The sequence below is a fragment of the Heterodontus francisci genome, chromosome 10 (assembly GCF_036365525.1).
Source record: "Heterodontus francisci isolate sHetFra1 chromosome 10, sHetFra1.hap1, whole genome shotgun sequence".
NCBI lineage: Eukaryota > Metazoa > Chordata > Chondrichthyes > Heterodontiformes > Heterodontidae > Heterodontus > Heterodontus francisci.
The window spans coordinates 72672041-72695296 of NC_090380.1; the positions used below are offsets into that span (position 1 = coordinate 72672041).

General features: G+C 45.3%; 1 protein-coding gene across 2 annotated transcripts in view; it reads left to right on the forward strand.

Moving 5' to 3' along the window:
• Positions 1-4910: 4910 nt before the first annotated feature.
• trim45 (tripartite motif containing 45) overlaps positions 4911-23256 on the forward strand; it is a 49663-nt gene continuing 31317 nt past the window's right edge. Inside the window, exons 1-3 of one of the 2 annotated variants that reach the window (XM_068040736.1) lie at positions 4911-6110; positions 7261-7338; positions 16032-16768. In XM_068040736.1, coding sequence (XP_067896837.1) covers positions 5653-6110; positions 7261-7338; positions 16032-16768 — 1273 coding nt within the window. In that variant the 5' untranslated portion in view covers positions 4911-5652. The remainder of the gene's footprint in view (positions 6111-7260; positions 7339-16031; positions 16769-23256) is intronic. The other variant, XM_068040737.1, reaches the window with a different exon arrangement.

The following is a 23256-nucleotide window of genomic DNA, read 5'->3' on the forward strand; positions in this document are numbered from 1 at the left end:
AATCCAAATACATCACATCCACTGGGTCTCCCTTATCTATTCTACTAGTTACATCCTCAAAAAGCCCCAGTAGATTTGTTAAGCACGATTTCCCTTTCGTAACCCCATGCTGACTTTGTGAAATCCCGTTTATGCTTTCCAGGTGTTCTGCTATTACATCCTTCATAATAGACTGTAGCATTTTTCCACACTACTGATGTAAGGCTAACTGGTCTGCAGTTCCCTGTTTTTTCTCTCCCTCCTTTTTTAAATCATGGGGTTAAATTTGCCACCCTCCAATCTGTAGGAATTGCTCCAGAGTCTATAGAATTTTGGAATTTTGGGGTGGCACAGTGGCTAGCACTGCAGCCTCACAGCTCCAGCGACCCGGGTTCAATTCTGGGTACTGCCTGTGTGGAGTTTGCAAGTTCTCCCTGTGTCTGTGTGGGTTTCCTCCGGGTGCTCCGGTTTCCTCCCAGAGCCAAAAGACTTGCAGGTTGATAGGTAAATTGGCCATTGTAAATTGCCCCTAGTGTAGGTAGGTGGTAGGGGAATATAGGAACAGGTGAGGATGTGGTAGGAATATGGGATTAGTGTAGGATTAGTATAAATGGGTGGTTAATGGTCGGCACAGACTCGGTGGGCCGAAGGGCCTGTTTCAGTGCTGTATCTCTAAATCAAATCTAAATCAAAAATCAATGCATCCACTATTTCCAGGGCCACTTCCTTTAGCACTCTGGGATGTAGATTATCAGGTTATATATTATATATTATACTCTTGGTTTCTCGACCAGGAAACATCAAGACTGGTTTGACGAGAACAGCCAAGAGATCTAGGAGCTACTAAATCACAAGTGCAAGGTGTTCCTGAACTGGAAGCATCATCAAAATTCAAGGGAAAAAAGCAGGTATACAGACAACTGAAGGCCAAGGCTCAACAAGAACCCCGTGACCTAAGGAACAGCTGGTGGGCTGAAAGAACACAGGAAGTACAGCAACTCGCTGACAACCACGACATGCGTGGATTCTTCAGCGCAGTCAGACTATTTATCGTCCAAGTACCCAAGGACCTACCCCACTGAGAGTAAAGAATGGAGTGGCACAGATCAAGGACAGCAAGGCAGTCAGCGCTCGTTGGAAGGAGCACTTCAATGATCTTCTCAATCGCGACTCAGTCCTTGATGCGAATGCCCTCGACCACATTCCACAGCATGCTACCCGCCACGACCTCAGCACAACCCCAGCCCAACATGAGATCGAAAAGGCCATCCGACAAGTAAGAAAACAATAAGGCCGCCAACGTAGACGGGATTCCCGCCGAAATTCTAAAATACAGGGGAGAGGCACTCTTGACACAAATACATGGTCTCATCTCCCTCATCTGGAAGGAGGACAGCATGCCATGGAATCTCCGAGATGCTGTAATTGTGACCATCTTCAAAAAAGGCGATGAGACTGACTGTGGTAAGTACAGAGGGCTATCTCTGCTGTCCGCCACAGGGAAGGTCCTTTTCAAATGCCTCCTCCTCGTGGCTGAAGGGCTCCTATTGGAATTGCAATGTGGATTCCGTCCATCAAGAGGCACAATGTGGACATGATCTTCACAGCAAAACAACTCGAAGAAAAATGTAGGGAGCAGCAGCAACCTTTATACATGGCCTTCTTTGACCTCACAAAGGCACTTCGACTCTATCAACTGGGAGGGATTATGGAGCATCCTCCTCAAATTTTGCTGTCCAAAGAAATTCGTCACCATCCTCCGCCTGCTGCACAACATGCAAGCTGTAATCCTTGCCAACGGCTCTGCCACTGACCCAATCCAAGTGCAAACTGGGGTCAAGCAAGGCTGTGTCATCGCACCAATGCTCTTTTCTATCTTCCATGCCGCAACACTCTACCTCATCTCCTTGAAGCTCCCTGCCGGAGTAGATCTACTCTACAGCGTGAGTGGCAAACTATTTAACCTACATCGCCTCCAGTCCAGAACCAAGGCCACTCCAACCTCTGTCATTGAGCTGCAGTGTGCTGACGATGCTTGCGTATGCGCACAGTCAGAGACTAAGCTTCAAACTTCGTCGATGTATTCACGGAGGCGTATGAAAGAATGGGCCTTAAGCTAAACATCCGGAAGACAGATGTCCTCTACCAGCCTGTTCCCACAGCACAACACTGCCTCCTGACTATCAAGATCCATGGTGAACCACTGGACAATGTGGATCACTTCGCATACCTTGGGAGCCTCCTCTCAGCAAGGGCAGACATCAACGATGAAACTCAGCATCAGAAATTCAGTGTGCCAGCACAGTCTTCGGTCATCTGAGGAAAAAGACCTCAAACCTGGCACCAGGTCCACAAGGTCGCAGTGTTACCTGCCCTCCTATATGCGTTGGAAACATGGACACAGTACAGCAGACATCTCAAAGCCCTGGAGAGATATCATCAGTGGTGCCTCCGCAAGATCCTACAAATTCAGTGGCAGGACAGGCGCTCCAATATCAGTGTCCTCTCTCAGGCGAACATTTCCAGTATTGAGACACTGGTCATGGCTAGTCAGTTACGCTGGACGGCCACGTCGTCCGCATGCCTGACACAAGACTCCCAGCTCCATCATGGCAAGAGGCTACCAGGAGGACAGAGGAAACGCTACAAGGATGTCCTTAAAGCCTCCCTGTAAAATGTGACAACTCCATTGATTCATGGGAATCTCTTGCCTGAGACTGCCCAAAATGGAGAAGAAGCATCCGTGACAGTGCCAGCCAGTTTGAATGTCGACATGCCCAGGCAGCGACCAAGTGCAAACAGCAGATGCAGCGTTTGGAATTTCGAGCATCCCATTCACTCGCCTCACTAAACACCACCTGCCCCACCTGTGGCAAAGTGTGCAGATCCAGAATTGGACTATTCAGTCACCTAAGGATCCACAACCCTGGAGTGGAAGAAAGTCATCCTCGTTCCCAAGGGACTGCCTAAGAAAAAGAAAAATTTACTTACATTTGAATGGACAAGGCCTAACATTTTCTGGCCTATTTAGTGGTACCTAGTGGGTAGGTACTTCAACTTCTCGTTCTTACATGCATTTCAATGCTGGGTCTATTGGCGAGGTTCCAGTACAGCAAAGCTTGTGGAGGACGAAGGAAACCTGGTCAGCAACTTCCGGATTTCCGTGTTTAACTGAGCATGTGCAGGGAGAGCCGGAGTGGAATTTGATTCCAATATTATTTTCTTTCAAACTTCTTTCCATTGTCTGACTGAGATCATATGTTACATCATTCCACCCATGCTTCTCTGTTGTCTTTCCCCTCTTCGACTGGCCTGCTTTATGATTTCTTTCAATGCTTGTACATCTTTCATTTTTCAATTCTGAAGAAAGGTCTGAGTTTGGGGCGGCACAGTGGCGCAGTGGTTAGCACCGCAGCCTCACAGCTCCAGGGACCCGGGTTCAATTCTGGGTACTGCCTGTGTGGAGTTTGCAAGTTCTCCCTGTGTCTGCGTGGGTTTCCTCCGGGTGCTCCGGTTTCCTCCCACATGCCAAAGACTTGCAGGTTGATAGGTAAATTGGCCATTATAAATTGCCCCTAGTATAGGTAGGTGGTAGGGAAATATAGGGACAGATGGGGATGTGGTAGGAATATGGAATTAGTATAGGATTAGTATAAATGGGAGGTTGATGGTCGGCACAGACTTGGTGGGCCGAAGGGCCTGTTTCAGTGCTGTATATCTAAATCTAAAAGAACTTGCATGTATGTTGTGCCCTTTACAATCACAGCCAACAAAGTACTTTTTGTAATGTAATTTTGTAATGTTGCCACTATTGTAAACTAATCTGCACACAGCATGGTCCCACAAACTGCAATGAGATAATGATCTGATCTTTTTTAGTGATGAGGGGTAAATATAGGCAATGATACTGAAACATCTGTGTCAGCTGTGGTTCAGTTTGTAGCACTCTCACCTCTGAATCACATGGTTGTGGGTTCATAGTTCCACTCCAGAGGCTTGAGCACAAAAATCTAGGCTAACAGTCCAGTGAAGTACTGAGGGAGTGCTGCCAACTTAAGGAGACGTTAAACCGAGACCCAGTCTACCTTCTCAGGTTGACAGAAAAGAACCCATGGTACCATTTCAAAGAAGAACAGGGGAGTTATCTGCAGTGTCCTGACCAATATTTATCCCTCAATCAACATCACAGAAACAGATATTTGATCATTATCACATTGCTATTTGTGAGAGCTTGCTGTGCGCAAATTGGCTGCTGCGTTTCCTACACTACAAAAGTAACTACACTTGAACAATACTTCATTGACAATAAAGTGCTTTGAGATGTCCTGAGGTTGTCAAAGGTCCTATATAAATGCAAGTCTTTTTGCTCTTCTTAAATAGTGCTATGGAATCTTTTACATCCACCTGAGAGAGCAGACAGGGCCATGGTTTACCATCTTATCTGAAAGTCAGGTACCACCAACAGCACAATACTCCCTCACTACTGCACTGAAGTGGCAGCCTGAGATTACACGCTCAAATTTCTGGAGCTGAACTTGAAGCCATAGCCTTCTGACTCTGAGATAAGAGTGCTACCAACTGAGGCAAGGCTGACACCTAATGAAACGTTGACTTGTCTGTTCACTCCACCGATGTTGACTGACATGCTGTGTATTTCCAGTATTTTCTGTTTTTGTTTGTTTTCCAGCATTTTCAGCTTTTTGCTTTTTATGCAAATTTGACAGGTGTAATTGACTTTTGTGAACACGCATGAGACTACCTGGATGAAATGGTTCCTTGACACTAGCCCTCCAAACCTGCACTGGCAGCACCGCCCAATCACGGCTGCTTAAAACTTGGAGGAAACTCTCGTCTCAGGGTCTTCCTTGTTTTAGATTGGTGGATTGATCTAAGCGTTCAAAGTGCTGGTTGGTCTGCCTGGCTGTCAATCACAAGAGAAGTTAGCGTGCGATTGAAAATGACGAGTTTGGGTGAAAAGTTTGGAAGTTTTATGTTGGAAACTTTAATGTAGACTAACAAGTGTTCGTTGCTACATAACTAGCATAGTCTGATTTTATACAATGAGGATTTAAACAGTGTTCGATGGAAAAAAAACTTGAAGGAACAAAGTTACAGAAAGTTGTTGAAGTTGGTGGGTGTGGATGAGTGAACAACGGGGAATGTGTTCGGACTTGAGACCAGGGAAAGTTTGATTTATATTTAGTATTAGGAGAAATCGGCTGGTGCCGTTTGATGCTATGTGGTGACTGCCATAATATCGGATAGTGCCTGTAAATGTAAAGATTAATCACAAAGTGATTGGAAATTTAACACTTTTTGATCATTTAACAACAGTTCCCTGCACAAGAATTAGAAATGAAAATGAATTAACATTCTGTGGCTGGAGGCATTTCTTGAATGCTTTATAATCTTCATTAAAAATCTGCATTGGATGTTGTAGAAAATGGGTGGGGAGTTTTAAAGTATGAAAGATATATTTTAGAGCCTGTAGAGCAATAGGCTGAATTGGGATAAGCCAAGCGAAGAACTAAAGTATTTAAGGATTCAGATTTAAGATTTTATTTAACCCTTGATATCAACCAATTACGATGCTTGAGGATTTTTTTGGATTTTGAGTTCTTTTTTAATGTAGATGTGATTTAGGCAACTGAGGTTCGTGTGTATTGTCCAAAGATGTTGGAGGGTCAGGAAAAGACTTTTGCACCATGCTTAACAAGTTCAGAATCTCCAAGGAGCTGCAGAACAAAGTGTTTGGTTTGTAAAAACTTTTACACCGACCCGAAGATCTTGCCTTGTCTGCATACATTCTGCCTAGACTGTGTGAGAGGCTTGGAGCAGTTCTCAGTTGGTAGGACTCCGAGCAAAGGTGAGTCTGGATCTGGTGGAGCGTTACATTGCTCCCAGCCTGGGGTCTGTATCCTGTGTCCAGTCTGTGATTGTGAGGTGCATGTACCCCCTGCTGGTCTGCAAGGGCTGACCAGTAACCAGCTGATTCTGAATGAAGTTTTGCTGGAGAGTCTGAAGAAACCTGACTACAGGTTAGTGTGTGATCTTTGTAGTGATGGAAATGCTGAAAGAAGGTGTCACATCTGCTCAACAAATCTCTGTGACTTCTGTTCCAAAGCACACAGGTAAGACCCTGTTTGATTTGGTCATTGGGATTTAATGGTTTCCTGTGAATGCATCCTCAAAGCTTTGCTTATTGTTTGCACAGAACAATAATTCTTTGAATTACACCATTGTAGGAAAGAGATTTCATTCCTTAGAAGAACCTTTAATGTCCAAAGGCGTTTCACAGCTGCATCATAAAACAAAATTTGACACTGAGCCACATAAACAGATAATAAGGCAGAGGACCAAAAGCTCGGTCAAAGAGGTAGATTTTAAAATGTCTCTTAGAGGAGGGAAGAGAGCTGCAGAGGTGTAGGGAGGGAATTCCAGAGCTTAGGTCCAGCCAGCTGAAGGTGTGGCCACCAGCAGTGAAGCGGTTCAAATTGGGAATGCTCAAAAGACCAGAATTAGAGGAGCACAGATACCTTAGAGGGTTGTAGGGCTGGAGGAGATTACAGAAATAGGGAGGGGCGAGGTCGTGGAGGGATTTGAAAACAAGGATATGTATTTTAAATTCGAGGTGTTGCTTAACCAGGAGCCATTGTAGGCTAATGAGCACAGGGGTGAAAGGTGAATGTGACTTGGCGTGAGTTACAACACGGGCAGCAGAGTTTTTGATGAGCTCATGTTTAGGGTGGGTAGAACATGGGAGGTCGGCCAGGAGACGGTTGGAATTGTAAAGTCTTGGGGTAACAAAGGCATGTTTGAGAGTTTCAGTAGCAGATGAGCTGAGGTGGGACAGAGTTGGAAGATGTTGTGGAGGTGGAGATAGGTGGTCTTAGTAATGTTGTGATATGTGGTCAGAAGCTCATCTTGGGGTCAAATATGACACCAAGGTTGTGAACAGTCCAGTTCAGCCTCAGCAGTTGCAAAGGAGAGGGATGGAGTCTGGCTAGAGAGCAGAGTTAGTGACAGGGACTGAAGACAATGGCTTTGGTCTTTCCAATATTTAGTTGGAGAAAATGTCTTCTTATCCAGTACTGGATGTGGATCAGATAATCTAACAGGAGAGGTGATGATGAGGTAGAGCTGGGTGTTGTCATATCGCTCAGGGGCAGCATATAAGTGAGAAATAGGAAGGGGCCATATAGATTTTTTGAGGAGCACCAGAGATAATAGTCTATTATGTTCCTTTTTATTGACCTCCTTTTCCTCTCTGGCTACGATTAGACAGATAGGAATGAAACCAAGTGAAAGGAACCCCACCCAGCTGGACATCATTGGAGAGGCATTGGAGGAGAATTTGAGGTCAGTCATGTCAAAAGCTGCAGACAGGTTGAGAAGGATGATGAGGGATAGTTTATTTTCATCGCAGTCACATGGGATATAATTTATGACTTTGATGAGAGCTGTTTCAGTACTATGGCAGGGGTGGAAACCTGATTGGAGGGAGTCAAACATGGAGTTCCAGGAAAGGTGGACATGGACAGATTGTGGAGGCGACAACATGTTCAAGGACTTTGGAGAGGAAAAGGAAGTCAATAAAAAGGAACACAATAGATGTCATTTCATTATAAAATTTTCTGTCCTAGTGCAATTAAATAAGGTTAAGATTATTATGTAAACTACACTTTTCAAACTGAACGTAAGAGATCTTCTTCTTCTTCTTTGGCCTCCTTGTCTCGAGAGACAATGGGTAAGCGCCTGGAGGTGGTCCGTGGATTGTGAAGCAGCACCTGGAGTGGCTATAAAGGCCAATTCGAGAGTGACAGACTCTTCCACAGGTGCTGCAGATAAAATTGGTTGTCTGGGCTGTTACACAGTTGGCTCTCTCCTTGCACTTCTGTCTTTTTTTCCTGCCAACTGCTAAGTCTCTTCAACTCACCACTCTTTAGCCGCACCTTTATGGCTGTCCGCCAGCTCTGGCGATCGCTGGCAGCTGACTCCCACGACTTGTGATCAATGTCACAGGACTTCATGTCGCGTTTGCAGACGTCTTTAAAGCGGAGACATCGACAGCCGGTGGGTCTGATACCAGTGACGAGCTCGCTGTACAATGTGTCCTTGGGGATCCTGCCATCTTCCATGCGGCTCACATGGCCAAGCCATCTCAAGTGCTGCTGGCTCAGAAGGGTGTATATGCTGGGGATGTTGGTCGCCTTGAGGACTTCTGTGTTGGAGATACGGTCCTGCCACCTGATGCCAAGGATTCTCCGGAGGCAGCGAAGATGGAATGAGTTGAGACGTCGCTCTTGGCTCACATACGTTTTCCAGGCCTCGCTGCCGTAGAGCAAGTTACTGAGGACACAGGCTTGATACACTCGGACATTTGTGTTCCGTGTCAGTGTGCCATTTTCCCACACTCTCTTGGCCAGTCTGGACATAGCTGTGGAAACCTTTCCCATGTTGATTTCTGCATCGAGAGACAGGTTACTGGTGATAGTTGAGCCTAGGTAGGTGAACTCTTGAACCACTTCCAGAGTGTGGTCGCCGATATTGATGGATGGAGCATTTCTGACATCCTGTTTCATGATGTTCGTTTTCTTGAGGCTGATGGTTAGGCCAAATTCATTGCAGGCAACTGCAATCCTGTCGCTGAGTCTCTGCAGACACTCTTCAGTGTGAGATGTTAATGCAGCATCGTCAGCAAAGAGGAATTCTCTGATGAGGACTTTCCGCACTTTGGTCTTCGCTCTAAGACGGGCAAGGTTGAACAACCTGCCATCTGAGCTTGTGTGGAGGAAAATTCCTTCTTCTGAAGACTTGAACGCATGTGAGAGCAGCAGGGAGAAGAAGATCCTAAACAGTGTAGGTGCGAGAACACAGCCCTGTTCCACACTACTCAGGATAGGAAAGGGGTCTGATGAGGCGCCGCTATGCTGAATTGTGCCTTTCATGTTGTCATGGAATGAGGTGATGATACTTAGTAGCATTGATGGACATCCAATCTTTGCAAGTAGTCTGAAGAGACCACGTCTGCTGGCAAGGTCAAAGGCTTTGGTGAGATCAATGAAAGCAACGTAGAGGGGCATCTGAAATAAAAACAAGAAATGCTGGAACCACTCAGCAGGTCTGGCAGCATATGTGGAAAGAGAAGCAGAGTTAACGTTTCGTGTCAGTGACCCTTCTTCGGGCCTTCTTCGGGCATCTGTTGTTCTCGGCATTTCTCCTGTAGCTGGCAAAGGGAGAACAGCATGTCAATGGTGGATCTCTCTGCTCGAAAGCCACACTGTGCCTCAGGGTAGACATGCTCAGCTAGCTTCTGGAGCCTGTTTAAAGCGACTCGAGCGAAGACTTTCCCTGCTATGCTGAGCAGGGAGATTCCACGGTAGTTGTTGCAGTCACCGCGGTCACCCTTGTTCTTATAGAGGGTGATGATATTGGCATCGCGCATGTCCTGTGGTACTGCTCCCTCATCCCAGCACAGGCAAAGCTTGAGTGTCTGCAGAGACTCATCGACAGGATTGTAGCTGCCTGCAAAGAATTTGGCCTAACCATCAGCCTCAAGAAAACGAACATCATGGAACAGGACGTCAGAAATGCTCCATCCATCTATATTGGCGACCACGCTCTGGAAGTGGTTCGGAGAGTGTTGAATGTATAGCAGGCTTGGCACTCTTGATTATTTCAGGGGTAATGCCGTCCTTCCCAGGGGCTTTTCCACTGGCTAGATATTCAATGGCAGGAATAGGCCATTAAACCCCTTGAGCTTGCTGCGCAATTTAATAAGATCATGTCTGATCTGATCTTGGCCTCAATTCCATTTTCCCGCCTGTTTGCCATAACCCTTGACTCCTCTGTAGTTCAAAAATCTATCTCAGCCTTGAATATATTCAATGACTCAGCCTTCACAGCTCGTTAGGAAAGAGAATTCCAAAGATTCACAACCCTCTGAGAGCAGGAATTCCTCCTGATCTCTGTCTTAAATGGGCAACCCCTTATTCTGAAACTGTGGCCCCTAGTTCTAGATTTACCCACGAGGAAAATATATCTCAGCATCTGCCCTGTCAAGCCCCCTCCGAATCTTATATGTTTCAGTAAGATCACCTCTCATTTTTCTAAACTCTAAAGAGTATAGGCCCAACCTCCTCAACTGTTCCTCATAAGACAACCCCTTCATCCCAGGAATCAACCTAATGAACCGTCTTTGAACTGTCTCCAATGCAGTTATATCCCTCTAAATAAGGAGACCAAAACTGTATGTAGTACTCTAGGTGTGGTTTCACCAATGCCCTGTACAGTTGTAGCAAGACTTCCCCTACTTTTATACTCTATTCCCCTTTTCAATAAATGCCAACATTCCAATTGCCTTCCTAATTTACCTGCTATACCTGCATGCGAGGAAACCCAGATCCTTCTGAACCACAGCATTCTGTAGTCTTTCTCCATTTAAATAATATTTTGTTTTTCTATTCTTCCTACCAAAATGGAGAACCTCACATTTTTCCCACATTATACTCCATCTGCCAATTTTTTTCCCACTCACTTAACCTATCTCTATCCTGTTGCAGATTCACTGTTCTCTCACAACTTGCTTTCCCACCTATCTTTGTACCATCAGCAAATTTGGCTACAATGCACTCAGTTCCTTCATCCCTGTCATTAATATAGATTGTAAATAGTTGAGATGCCATCACTAATACCTGTGGCACCCCACTAGTTATAGTTTGCCAACCTTAAATGACCCAATTATCCTGTGTTTCTGTTTTCTGTTAGCCAGCCAATAGAAACATAAAAAATAAGAGGAGGAGTAGGCCATTTGGCCCTTCGAGCCTGCTCCGCCATTCATTATGATCATGGCCGATCATCCAACTCAGTAACCTGTTCCCGCTTTCCCCCCATATCCTTTGATCTCTTTCGCCCCAAGAGCTATATCTAACTCCTTCTTGAAAACATACAATGTTTTGGCCTCAACAGCTTTCTGTGGTAGCGAATTCCACAGGCTCACCACTCTCTGGGTGAAGTAATTTCTCCTCATCTCAGTCCTGAAAGGTTTACCTCGTATCCTTATGACCCCTGGTTCTGGACTCCCCCACTATCAGGAACATCCTTCCTGCATCTACCCTGCCAAGTCCTGTTAGAATTTTATAGGTTTCTATGAGATCCCCCCTCACTCTTCTGAACTCCAGCGAATATAATCCTAACCGACTCAATCTCTCCTCATACGTCAGTCCCACCATCCCAGGAATCAGTCTGGTAAACCTTCGCTGCACTCCCTCTTTAGCAAGAGCATCCTTCCTCAGACAAGGAGACCAAAACTGCACACAATATTCCAGGTGTGGCCTCACCAAGGCCCTGTATAATTGCAGCAAGGCATCCCTGCTCCTGTACTTGAATCCTCTGGCTACGAAGGCCAACATACCATTTGCCTTTTTTACCGCCTGTTGCTTACCTTCAGCGACTGGTGTACGAGAACACCCAGGTCTCGTTGCATATTCCCTCTCTCAGTTTATAGCCGTTCAGATAACCTGCCTTCCTGTTTTTGCTGCCAAAGTGGATAACCTCACATTTATCCACATTATACTACATCTGCCATGCATTTGCCCACTCACTCAACTTGTCCAAGTCACCCTGAAGCCTCTCTGCATCCTCCTCCCACCCAGTTTTGTGTCATCTGCAAATTTGGAGATATGACATTTAGTTCCCTCATCTAAATCATTAATATATATTGTGAATAGCTGAGGTCCTAGCACCAATCCCTGCGATACCCCACTAGTCGCTGCCTGCCATTCGGAAAAAGACCCGTTTATTCCTACTCTTTGTTTCCTGTCTGCCAACCAATTTTCTATCCATCTCAATACACTACCCCCAATCCCATGCGTTATAATTTTACACGCTAATCTCTTATGTGGGACTTTGCCGAAAGCCTTCTGAAAGTCCAAATAAACCACATCCACTGGCTGTCCCTACTAGTTACATCCTCGAAGAATTCTAGTAGGTTTGTCAAGCATGATTTCCCTTTCGAAAATCCATGCTGACTCTGTCCGATTCTACCAAGTGCTCTGCTATAAAATCTTTGATAATGGTCTCTGGAATTTTCCCCACTACCAATGTCAGGCTGACTGGTCTATAATTCCCTGTTTTCTCTCCACCTCCCTTTTTAAATAGTGGGGTTACATTAGCTACCCTCCAATCTGTCGGAACTGTTCCAGAGTCTATGGAATCTTGGAAGATGACCACCAATGCATCCACTATTTCTCGGGCCACTTCCTTAAGTACTCTGGGATGTAGATTATTGGGCCATGGGGATTTATCAGCCTTCAATCCCATCAATTTCCCCAACACCATTTCTCTACTAATACTGATTTCCTTCAGTTCCTCCCTATCACTAAACCCTGTGTTCCCCAACATTTCTAGTATGATATTTGTTTCCTCCTTTGTAAAGACAGAACCAAAGTATGCATTTAGTTGGTCAGCCATTTCTTTGTTCCCCATAATAAATTCCTCTCTATCTATGGAGTGGCGCAGTGGTTAGCACCGCAGCCTCACAGCTCCAGCGACCCGGGTTCAATTCTGGGTACTGCCTGTGTGGAGTTTGCAAGTTCTCCCTGTGTCTGCGTGGGTTTCCTCTGGGTGCTCCAGTTTCCTCCCACATGCCCAAAGACTTGCAGGTTGATAGGTAAATTGGCCATTATAAATTGCCCCTAGTATAGGTCGGTGGTAGGGAAATATAGGGATAGGTGGGGATGTGGTAGGAATATGGAATTAGTGTCGGATTAGTATAAATGGGTGGTTGATGGTCGGCACAGACTCGGTGGGCCGAAGGGCCTGTTTCAGTGCTGTATCTCTAAACTAAACTAAACTATGCTAATATTTTACCTCTAAATCCATGTGCTCTTAACTTGTGTAGTAACCTTTTATGTGACACTTTATCAAATGCCTTCTGGAAATCCAAATACACTATATTTACTGACTTTTTTCCCCTTTATCTACCCTGCTTGATACATCCTCACAGAACTCTAATACACTTGTCAAACACTATTTTCCTTTCATAAAACCTTGTTGACTCTGCTTGATTGAAATTGTTTTCCTGCTACTACTTCCTTAATAATGAATTCCAACATTTTTCCAATGACAGATTAGATTAGATTAGAACATTACAGCGCAGTACAGGCCCTTCGGCCCTCGATGTTGCGCCGACCTGTGAAACCATCTGACCTACACTATTCCATTTTCATCCATGTGTCTATCCAATGTCCACTTAAATGCCCTTAAAGTTGGCGAATCTACTACTGCTGCAGGCAGGGCGTTCCACGCCCTTACTACTCTCTGAGTAAAGAAACTACCTCTCACATCTGTCCGATATCTATCACCCCTCAACTTGAAGCTATGTCCCCTCGTGTTTGCCATCACCATCCGAGGAAAAAGACGCTCACTATCCACCCTATCTAACCCTCTGATTATCTTATATGTCTCTATTAAGTCACCTCTCCTCCTCCTTCTCTCCAACGAAAACAACCTCAAGTCCCTCAGCCTTTCCTCGTAAGACCTTCCCTCCATACCAGGCAACATCCTAGTAAATCTCCTCTGCACCCTTTCCATAGCTTCCACATCCTTCCTATAATGCGGTGACCAGAACTGCACGCAATACTCCAGGTGCGGTCTCACCAGAGTTTTGTACAGCTGCAGCCTGACCTCGTGGCTCCGAAACTCGACCCCCCTACTAATAAAAGCAAACACACCATATGCCTTCTTAACAGCCCTATTAACCTGGTTAGCAACCTTCAGGGATTTATGCACCTGGACACCAAGATCTCCCTGTTCATCTACAGTACCAAGAATCCTCCCATTAGCCCAGTACTCTGCATTCCTGTTACTCCTTCCAAAGTGAATCACCTCACACTTTTCCGCATTAAACTCCATTTGCCATCTCTCAGCCCAGCTCTGCAGCCTATCTATGTCTCTCTGTACCCGACAACGTACTTCGGCACTATCCACAACTCCACCGACCTTAGTGTCATCTGCAAATTTACTAACCCACCCTTCTACACCCTCTTCCAGGTCATTTATAAAAATGACAAACAGCAGTGGCCCCAAAACAGATCCTTGCGGTACACCACTAGTAACTAAACTCCAGGATGAACATTTGCCATCAACCACCACCCTCTGTCTTCTTTCAGCTAGCCAATTTCTGATCCAAAGCTCTAAATCACCTTCAACCCCATACTTGCGTATTTTCTGCAATAGCCTACCGTGGGGAACCTTATCAAACGCCTTACTGAAATCCATATACACCACATCCACTGCTTTACCCTCATCCACCTGTTTGGTCACCTTCTCGAAAAACTCAATAAGGTTTGTGAGGCACGACCTACCCGTCACAAAACCGTGCTGACTATCTCTAATGTACTTATTCTTTTCAAGATGATTATAAATCCTGTCTCTTATAACCTTTTCCAACATTTTACCCACAACCGAAGTAAGGCTCACAGGTCTATAATTACCAGGGCTGTCTCTACTCCCCTTCTTGAACAAGGGGACAACATTTGCAATCCTCCAGTCTTCCGGCACTATTCCTGTCGACAATGACGACATAAAGATCAAGGACAAAGGCTCTGCAATCTCCTCCCTAGCTTCCCAGAGAATCCTAGGATAAATCCCATCTGGCCCAGGGGACTTATCTATTTTCACACTTTCCAAAATTGCTAACACCTCCTCCTTGTGAACCTCAATCCCATCTAGCCTCGTAGCCTGAATCTCAGTATTCTCAACAACATTTTCTTTCTCTACTGTAAATACTGACGCAAAATATTCATTTAACACTTCCCCTATCTCCTCTGATTCCACACACAACTTCCCACTACTATCCTTGATTGGCCCTAATCTAACTCTAGTCATTCTTTTATTCCTGATATACCTATAGAAAGCCTTAGGGTTTTCCCTGATCCGATCCACCAATGACTTCTCGTGTCCTCTCCTTGCTCTTCTTAGCTCTCCCTTTAGATCCTTCCTGGCTAGCTTGTAGCTCTCAAGCGCCCTAACTGAGCCTTCACGTCTCATCCTAACATAAGCCTTCTTCTTCCTCTTGACAAGCGCTTCAACTTCTTTAGTAAACCACGGCTCCCTGCCTCACAGGTACATACTTATCAAGGACACGCAGTAGCTGCTCCTTGAATAAGCTCCACATTTCGATTGTTCCCATCCCCTGCAGTTTCCTTCCCCATCCTACGCATCCTAAATCTTGCCTAATCGCAATGTTTGGTTAAATGGCCTTAGTTTCCTGCTTTCTGTCTCCATTCTTTCTTGAATAGGGGTTTTACATTTGTGGGTTTCCAATTCACTGGGACCTTTCCAGAATCTAAGGAAATTTGGAAGATTACAACCAATGCATCCATTATCTCTGCAGCCACTTCTTTTAATACCCTAGGATGCAGGCCATCTGGTCCAGGTGACCTGTCAGGCTTCAGTCCCATTAGTTTGCTGGTCCTTTTTCTCCAATGATGATGATTGTTTTAAGTTCCTCCCTTTTGCCCCCTGATTTTCTACTATTATTGAGATGCTTTTAATGTCTTCTGCTGTGAAGACAGATACAAAATATTTGTTCAAAGTCTCTGCCATTTCCTTGTTTCCCATTATTAATTCCCCAGTCTCATCCTCTAAGGGACCAGCATTTACTTTGTCTACTCTCTTCCTTTTTATATACTTGTAGAAGCTCTTGCTATCTGTTTTTATATTTCTTGCTAGTTTACTATTATCTATTTTATGCCTCTATTTTTTAGTCATCCTTTGCGGGTTTCTAAAATGTTCCCAATCTTCTGGCCTACCACTAATCTTCACAACATTGTACACCTTTTCTTTCAATTTGATACCATCCTTAACTTCCTTATTTAGCCACGGATGGTTCGTCCTGCTCGTAGAGAGTCTCTCAATGGAATATATCTTTGAGAATTATGAAATGATATGAGGCATGACCACTTTACAGTTAAATTTATCTAATTTAAAAACTAAAAATAGCCATGGTAGTCATAATTTTCAAGTTGTAAAAATAATCCTTCCTGCAGGAGGCAGAAGATGACCGCTTCTCACAGCACAGTGGCCCTGGAGGACCTACGGGGTGGAAATGAGAGAATCGTTAAGCCCATCGTATGCGTTGTTCATCCTGCGGAGGAACTGAGGCTGTTTTGTGAGACATGTGATCGTCTGGTCTGCAGGGATTGTTGTATGGTGGATCATCGTGACCATAACTGTGACTTCATTGCTAGTGTCATTAGCAAACAGGGCAGTTTCATCAGGGAGCTTCTGAAGCAAACACAGCCACATATTGGTGCATTGCAGGAGACTTTGCAAAAGATTAGTAACACTAGGCACAGAGTACAAGAGCGGCTGGGAATGATAACAGAAGAAATTAATAATTTTACAGAGAATTATATTAGGGCATTAGAGAAACATCGGAACAGACTTTTGAAAGAGCTGGAAGAGCTGAGAGTCCAGAAGGAGAACTCCCTGAATCTGCAGCAAATCCAGTTGGAACAGATTCTGGCAGATATGAAGACTGGAGTGGATTTCACAGAGCACTTGCTAACCAATGGCTCTCATGTGGAAATCTTACTAACCAAATATGTGGTAATCAACAGATTGAAACAACTGAATAATATTAGTTACAGCACTCACCCTGGAGAGGACGATGGGATACGGTTCCAGCCGCAGGAGAGAGCAGGACAGTGTGATGGATTTGAGGTGTTCGGAATCGTTGTCACAAAGGCAGTTGATCCCACTAAGTGTGTCCTTCAAGGTGAAGGTAAGCAAGAAAGACCAGTGCAACTTTTTAAGTGTTGAATTTCTGTAAAGTTTTTGAATTACTGGTGCATCTCCAATGGATTTGGTTGCGATGTAAAGATTGGAGGCTTTGGTGAAAGTGGCAGTGTAAGGTTGTGGCAGAGTGGAAGGGGACTGCCAAATATGAGGTGAGGGCCATCAATTGGGAAGTCTAGCAAGCGACCAGTGGGAAAGCCTGTGATGGAGAAAACAGGCAATACTGGTGGTTATGGGGTGGTAACATGCTTAAGGTGTTATGAAGGCAAGTTATGACCACCCCTGTTTTTCATGTTTGCTGTGCACTATAGTGACTGAAGGAAAAATGAATATCATGTGGCATCTTGTTTTCCATAGTCAGAACAGCGAACCATCACTAGATTCAATCAGAAAATTTGGACAGGAGTCAACATTGAACCAATCGGAAAGCTCATGCCTAGGCTGTGGCCACAAAAGTTGCATTTTGGAGCGGATTTTGCAGTGGTTAGGGAGGTGAAACTGTCAACATCATTACTCCACTGAAACTGACCAACTTTGGGAGTTTGCACATGCGTAGAATAAAGTTAGTTGAACACCATTTTCCCTTAACAAAAGGAAAGGTTTGAGATAAGGTGGAAGGCAGGAGACATTAAATGATAAAAAGCTTGCTGTTGCAAGGCCAATGGAAGTGGTAATGGGACAAGTAAAGAAACAAAAGATGTGTCTAGAGGAGGTGTGAATGTCAGAATCATGAATAGCTGCCATTTGAAAGGAAAAAGAAGTAAAAAACCAAAATCAGCAAAAAAAAAAGGAAACCGATTGGGGGCAGAAGTTACAATCTAAAATTGTTGAATTTTATGGTCAGCAGTGAAGCGGCAGCGTTTCACCACTGAACACGCTGAAAATTGAGCACTTGCTTAGTTAATATGCTGCAGCGACAATGGCAACTTCTGGCTGCAGCATGGCCTACTGACGCGAGGAACAGCGAGACCCTGAAGTGAAGCTCATTCCGTGTGAATCTACACCCCCGTTGACGTCATGAGCCAAAGTCACACCCATTAAAGTTAGTCTTCAGCTGAATAGCAGGTGAGTCTTATCAAAGAACTGCAGGGCCAATTCTTGACCTGCCAAGGTGGAATGACAATTACCGCACTTGCTCCCTCTGACCCTGCCCAAAGACAGTGACTCGACAAGTCCACGACAACTCCCTGTGCCATCATCCAATTGGCTCCTACTCCTCCTTTCCCTTTGTCTACCCAAGTAGCCAGTATACACTTCCATTTGGATTCTAACTAACCAATAGTCAGAGTCAGTGGTAGAGATACTGCCCCAGTCGCCAAGTCTCCTGTAAATCCCTCTAGCGAAAAGGGGACACCGCTGAACCAGGGAGGATTGGGCTTATGGGCTATATACAACTGTACGGGAAGCCCCGTATCTACTAAAAGGTCTCCCTTCCTCCCTGCCCCCAGCCACAATACTGTCCACACACGGTCTGCCCCATTTATCGTACCTGAGTGGACACAAGTTCTTGGGCTAAGTGCGGCCTTGTCATCTCTGTTCGTCCTTTTGTGTGACACAATAATCTCGTGCTGTACACACCTTTTCCCTCTGAAGCTTCAAGAACCTCTCGGCATTTCAACAGACGATCTAACTTGTCTTCCAATTGTGGGGCGATGGGAGTCAATGAGGGATTACTCCCTGTGTTCCCCACCTTGTGTGCGGGGTTCTTACCATCCCTTCTAAATGGTCTTTCCTGTCATGTTAAAACATTCTATCTATGACCAACCCCTTTGTCCCTCCTGTTCCCACCTTTTTTGGGTCTGTCCCTTCAATTTGCACACCTTCCCTTTCGCTTTGGGGGACAGCTCCCTCAGGTGCACCTACAGCTTTATCCGCCTGCCTCTTCTCAAAGCACACATTCTCATTTTCCGGAGTACTTGAACCTCCCTGTTATCGTTTGCATCTTCATCAAAATCCTCAAAAGTGGATTGTCGGTAGGGCAAGCTTTAGTCAATTAGGGTCTGCAACCAGTGATTGATGTCCTCCTTGGAGATTATTCCTGATTGGAGGATTACTGCCTATGGCAGTACTATAAACAGCCCACAGGAGTCTGTGAGCATACTCGGGCTCTCAGCTGTCCCCTGCTTGATTGTCATAACCAGAGAGAAAGGGTGTCCACGCCATACCCCAGTATCCTTTATTACCCCACTTTCATATCATCCCACACTCCATGACATAACATCTCCTCTTTGGGAAGAGCCTTATAGACCTCCACTGACAAGGTGTACAATAATGACTTGTTTTTCTTGTTTTCATCCAAGTTATGTGCACCTGCTTTCTGATCTACGTCTAAAAATGTCCCATGTGGTACTTTACCCATTTCCACTTTAGTCAATGTCAACCATTTCCTCTAAATCCCTTGATGAATATGCCTCCACAAACTGCCTATCCAGCGTGCCGAGTCCTTGTTAGCCCAGTGCTGGTGGACTAAGGGCATTATGGGAACTAGGACTTGAGACAGGGGTCGTCACCTCAGCTGTCCTCCACCTTGCCCATCCCCATCCCAAACTGTTCCCCGTTCATCCTCTTCCTCCTCCATTTTCTCTTTTACCTGCGGCACCCTCCCTTTCCCTAATGTACAGACTACTACTATCTGCGCTTGTAAGGGGCCTTTTTAATGGTTGGATTTCTTTCTGACACAGAATGTGATCAGTGCAACTCTCTCTCTCTCTCTTTGCTGACACAGAACCCTATAAGCAGCTCGTGTATCTGCTAGCTATTCCTCAGCCTGTTCCACTCTATACTTTTGTTCTTGACATTTTTCTGACCAAAACGCACTCTGCTTCTGATTTATTGACACATTGACATTCCATAAACTTCAATTTATTCTGGTATTTCTCCACCTTTTTGTCTATTCTTTCCTTCTCTTTTCTTGCCTCCCGCTCCATCTCTGAGTCTTTCATAAGTTGATCAATCACTGCCTCTCTATCACTTGCTTTATTTTTCAGATCTTGCAATGGCTGCTGACCTTTCACCCTCCTCTATCTGTTTTCGCTGATACACCATTAGCCAGACGGACTTTTCTAAGGCGGGTTTATATGTAGATCTCTTCATCTACTTTGCTGCCTCTGTTAGAGGGTCGTCCCCATCAAGGATGACTCTCTCCCACCCCTCCGTAAGGGGTAAGTTCCCTGCCACGTATTTTGTGACGTCTTCACCTATCCCATGTTCTGCCATTTCTTTATCTTTAGGCCTCCTTCCTGGTTCGCCAATAATGTAAGCCAGTCACCCGCTTACCACAGGTACCTTCCCCCACATATTGTGGAATCTTGCCTTACTCTTGATATCAATGGCGCATAACAAGCACTTAAAGTATTTGTTTTCACAAACTACTTTATTTGCTTTCTACCCAAACTGCATATATACTCACTGTACCGGTAGTCGGTAACCCCGTGTGCAAGTTTGTCCTCGGGTGGTCGGTCCACTGAACGAGATAGAGTCATACAGCACTGAAACAGGCTCTTCGGCCCACCGAGTCTGTGCCGACCATCAACCACCCATTTATACTAATCCTACAATAATCCCATGTTCCCTACCACATCCCCACTTTCCCTCAATTTTCCTACAATCTACCTACAATAGGGGCAATTTACAATGGTCAATTTACCTATCAACCTGCAAGTGTTTGGCTGTTGGAGGAAATCGGAGCACCCGGCGGAACCCCACGTGGTCACAGGGAGAACTTGCAAACTCCGCACAGGCAGTACCCAGAACTGAACTCGGGTCACTGGAGCTGTGAGGCTGCGGTGCTAACCACTGTGCCGCCCAAGAGTTCTCTTCACGTCTTCAATGACTGATCAGGTCACTCTTCCCTGGCTGCAGCAGCCATGTCCTTGTGGGCTGTGGCTTTATACCCCTTTCTGACCCTGGTCCCTTGACATATTAGGTAATGTCTCGAATTGGGTCATCTGATTGGGTTTCAGTGCCTTATCAATCCCACCATGGCTATGCAAGCCCGCCTGCATATGGTCATATCCTGCTGTTAGCGGGGTGGGGGGGGGTGGGAAAGGGGGGTGGTGCTTGTAAAGGCCTGCTGCCTGACCCAGATCCGACGACACGTGTTGGGTTAGGGTCGGGTTGGGTCGCTCTTCCAGGTCTGGCTTTTAGGGTCGGGCTGGGTCCGGGTCGGAAACGGTCGCACAGTATTATCTCTTGGTCTGTTGGGAAATTGAGTTTGGTAAGTGTCAAAAGTTGAAAAGCCTGCCTGAGCTGGGAGTCCGGGATGTCATGGAGGGAAACTGAGTCTGCACAGTGAGTGTCTCTTTTGTTGCTTATCTGCACAAACTGAAAAAGTGAAAAACGGATTCGGAATTGTAAGGTAGACAAAGTGAACATTCCAGTGGTCGGGTCGGGCGCGGGAAAACATTGTCGGGCTCTGGTCCGATGTGGTTCTGTCGGGTTCGGGTTGGGTTTTTTTTTCCTGACCTGAGCAGGCCTTTAGTGGGGTGGGGGTCTTGGGTGCATACCAGAAATGGATGTTATATCTGCTTCTTGATAAGGCAGGAGGAAACCATTCACACACCTTCCAAGAGGCCATTGTCTGTGAGAGCTGTTATAGACAGACTGTCTGATGTTGTATAGTCTGAGACTTGGTGGCATGTCCTGACTTGTCTGTGTGTGTGTGTGTGTGGGTCCTGTCTTTATGTTTAAAATGTCCAATATGAGCCCCAGCGATGATGCCTTCAGTCAGAATTCTTCTCCCTTTGTCCTGATGTCCTCCGCGCTCCATGTTTTTACCACCCTTTGTCAAACTTTGCACACAAAATCAGCAAGTCCCAGCTTACATCTGTAACAAACACATTTTGCAATGTGACAGAACAGTTAAAACACAAACTGAAATCCAGCAAAAACTATTACAAGCAGATAGCCGAATAAAAACATGGCATAAAAATACATTCCCCTTACAGCACTAAGGGATTCAAGGGTTATGAGGATCGGGCAAGAAAGTGAAGTAGCTGTAGATCATCAGCCATGATCTTACTGAGTGGTGGAGCACCCTCAAGCCCATATTTCTTATGTTTTTATCAGTGTAATCCCATCTCTTCCATATCCTCCCCTCCCCCATCTAAGTACATCGTTCAATAAGCTTGAAATGTCACTTCCTCAACTGACCGTTCCCAGTGCAGTGCCCAAATGAGCGTGTTTAGTTCATGTGCAGAATTAAAGGTTCGGTTTACCCTGAATTAATTCATGCAAAGCTGCTAAAATATGAGTTTAATGCACATACTGAGTTTTTTTTTTTGCTTTTTGTATCAAAATCAACAGGAGATTCACCTCAAGAATTTGCATGAATCTGATACAAACTTTGTACACCACAGCTCTCAATAATTAGCAGTGCAGAATTTTTTTGAAGCTGTAATTTTGCTTGTGTGACTTTTATCAGTGATAAAAAGCGTGACAGGAAGTCAGAAATTAGCTTGTTCCAGTTAGAGATAGTAATGTAAGATAGTGAGATGAGATCTCTAGTTGCCAAAGTTACTTTACAAGATTATTACCGCTTGCAGATTGTGTACATTACATGTGATGGGTTGAATTTTACAGACCCCCGATGTCGGGAATCATGGCGGCGGGGGCTGGAAAATGCCTCCGGGAGAGGGCCACCACGCACCCCGATACTGGGAGAGCCCGTCCTGATATTGCCGGTGGCAGCGAGGCCTCGTGAAGGCTCCCCGCCACTCAGCGACGGGACTGCCATTTAAATATTTAAATTAATTAATCGGTGATTTAATGAAATTTATGTTCCCACTGTTTGTCCCAGTGCAATCTTCATGCCGCTGGCCAGCATTCCCGCACCTTCGGATCCCCAACTGGGGATCCGAGGTGGAACACTGGTGGGAAGAGGGAGGAGGTAAGTTTCTCAGTGAGGGAGGGGGTGAGGAGTGGGGTCAAAGTCATATCATTGGTGTAGGGGATGGTGGGAAGGGTTGTAGTGTAACGTTTATGCACTTTGGAGGGGAAGATCAGGTGAACAAGGGAAATGTTTTTTGGGGGGTATCAGGCAAGTAATTAATTCTATGGTTGTTGGGGAGGTGGGAGAGGGGCAAAATAAATGTTTTTAATTTTTTTAATTCAATGTCTCTTTAAACTTTTGAATTCAAAGCCCTTTAAAAATGGCGTCAGCGCCTGCGCACAGGCAGCTGATGTCATTGCCAGGGATGGACAGCCAGCCCCCTTCACGTTATTGGGTGGGGGGATGTGGGGGAGTGGCCCACCCCACCCTGGCTATTGAAATGAGTTGCCATTCTTAATATTGTGCGGCCTGCACAGGCAGGCTGCCATTGTTTTCACCCGCCACCGATTTCGGCGGTGGGAATATAGATTTCAGCCCAATGTCTGCATATTGCTTTGCAAGTGTTATATCTCAGGGACTTGGAAAACATTTTAATTGCTGAACTGAAATCCTGCACATTGTATGCTGCCATTTTGTTTTTTCTG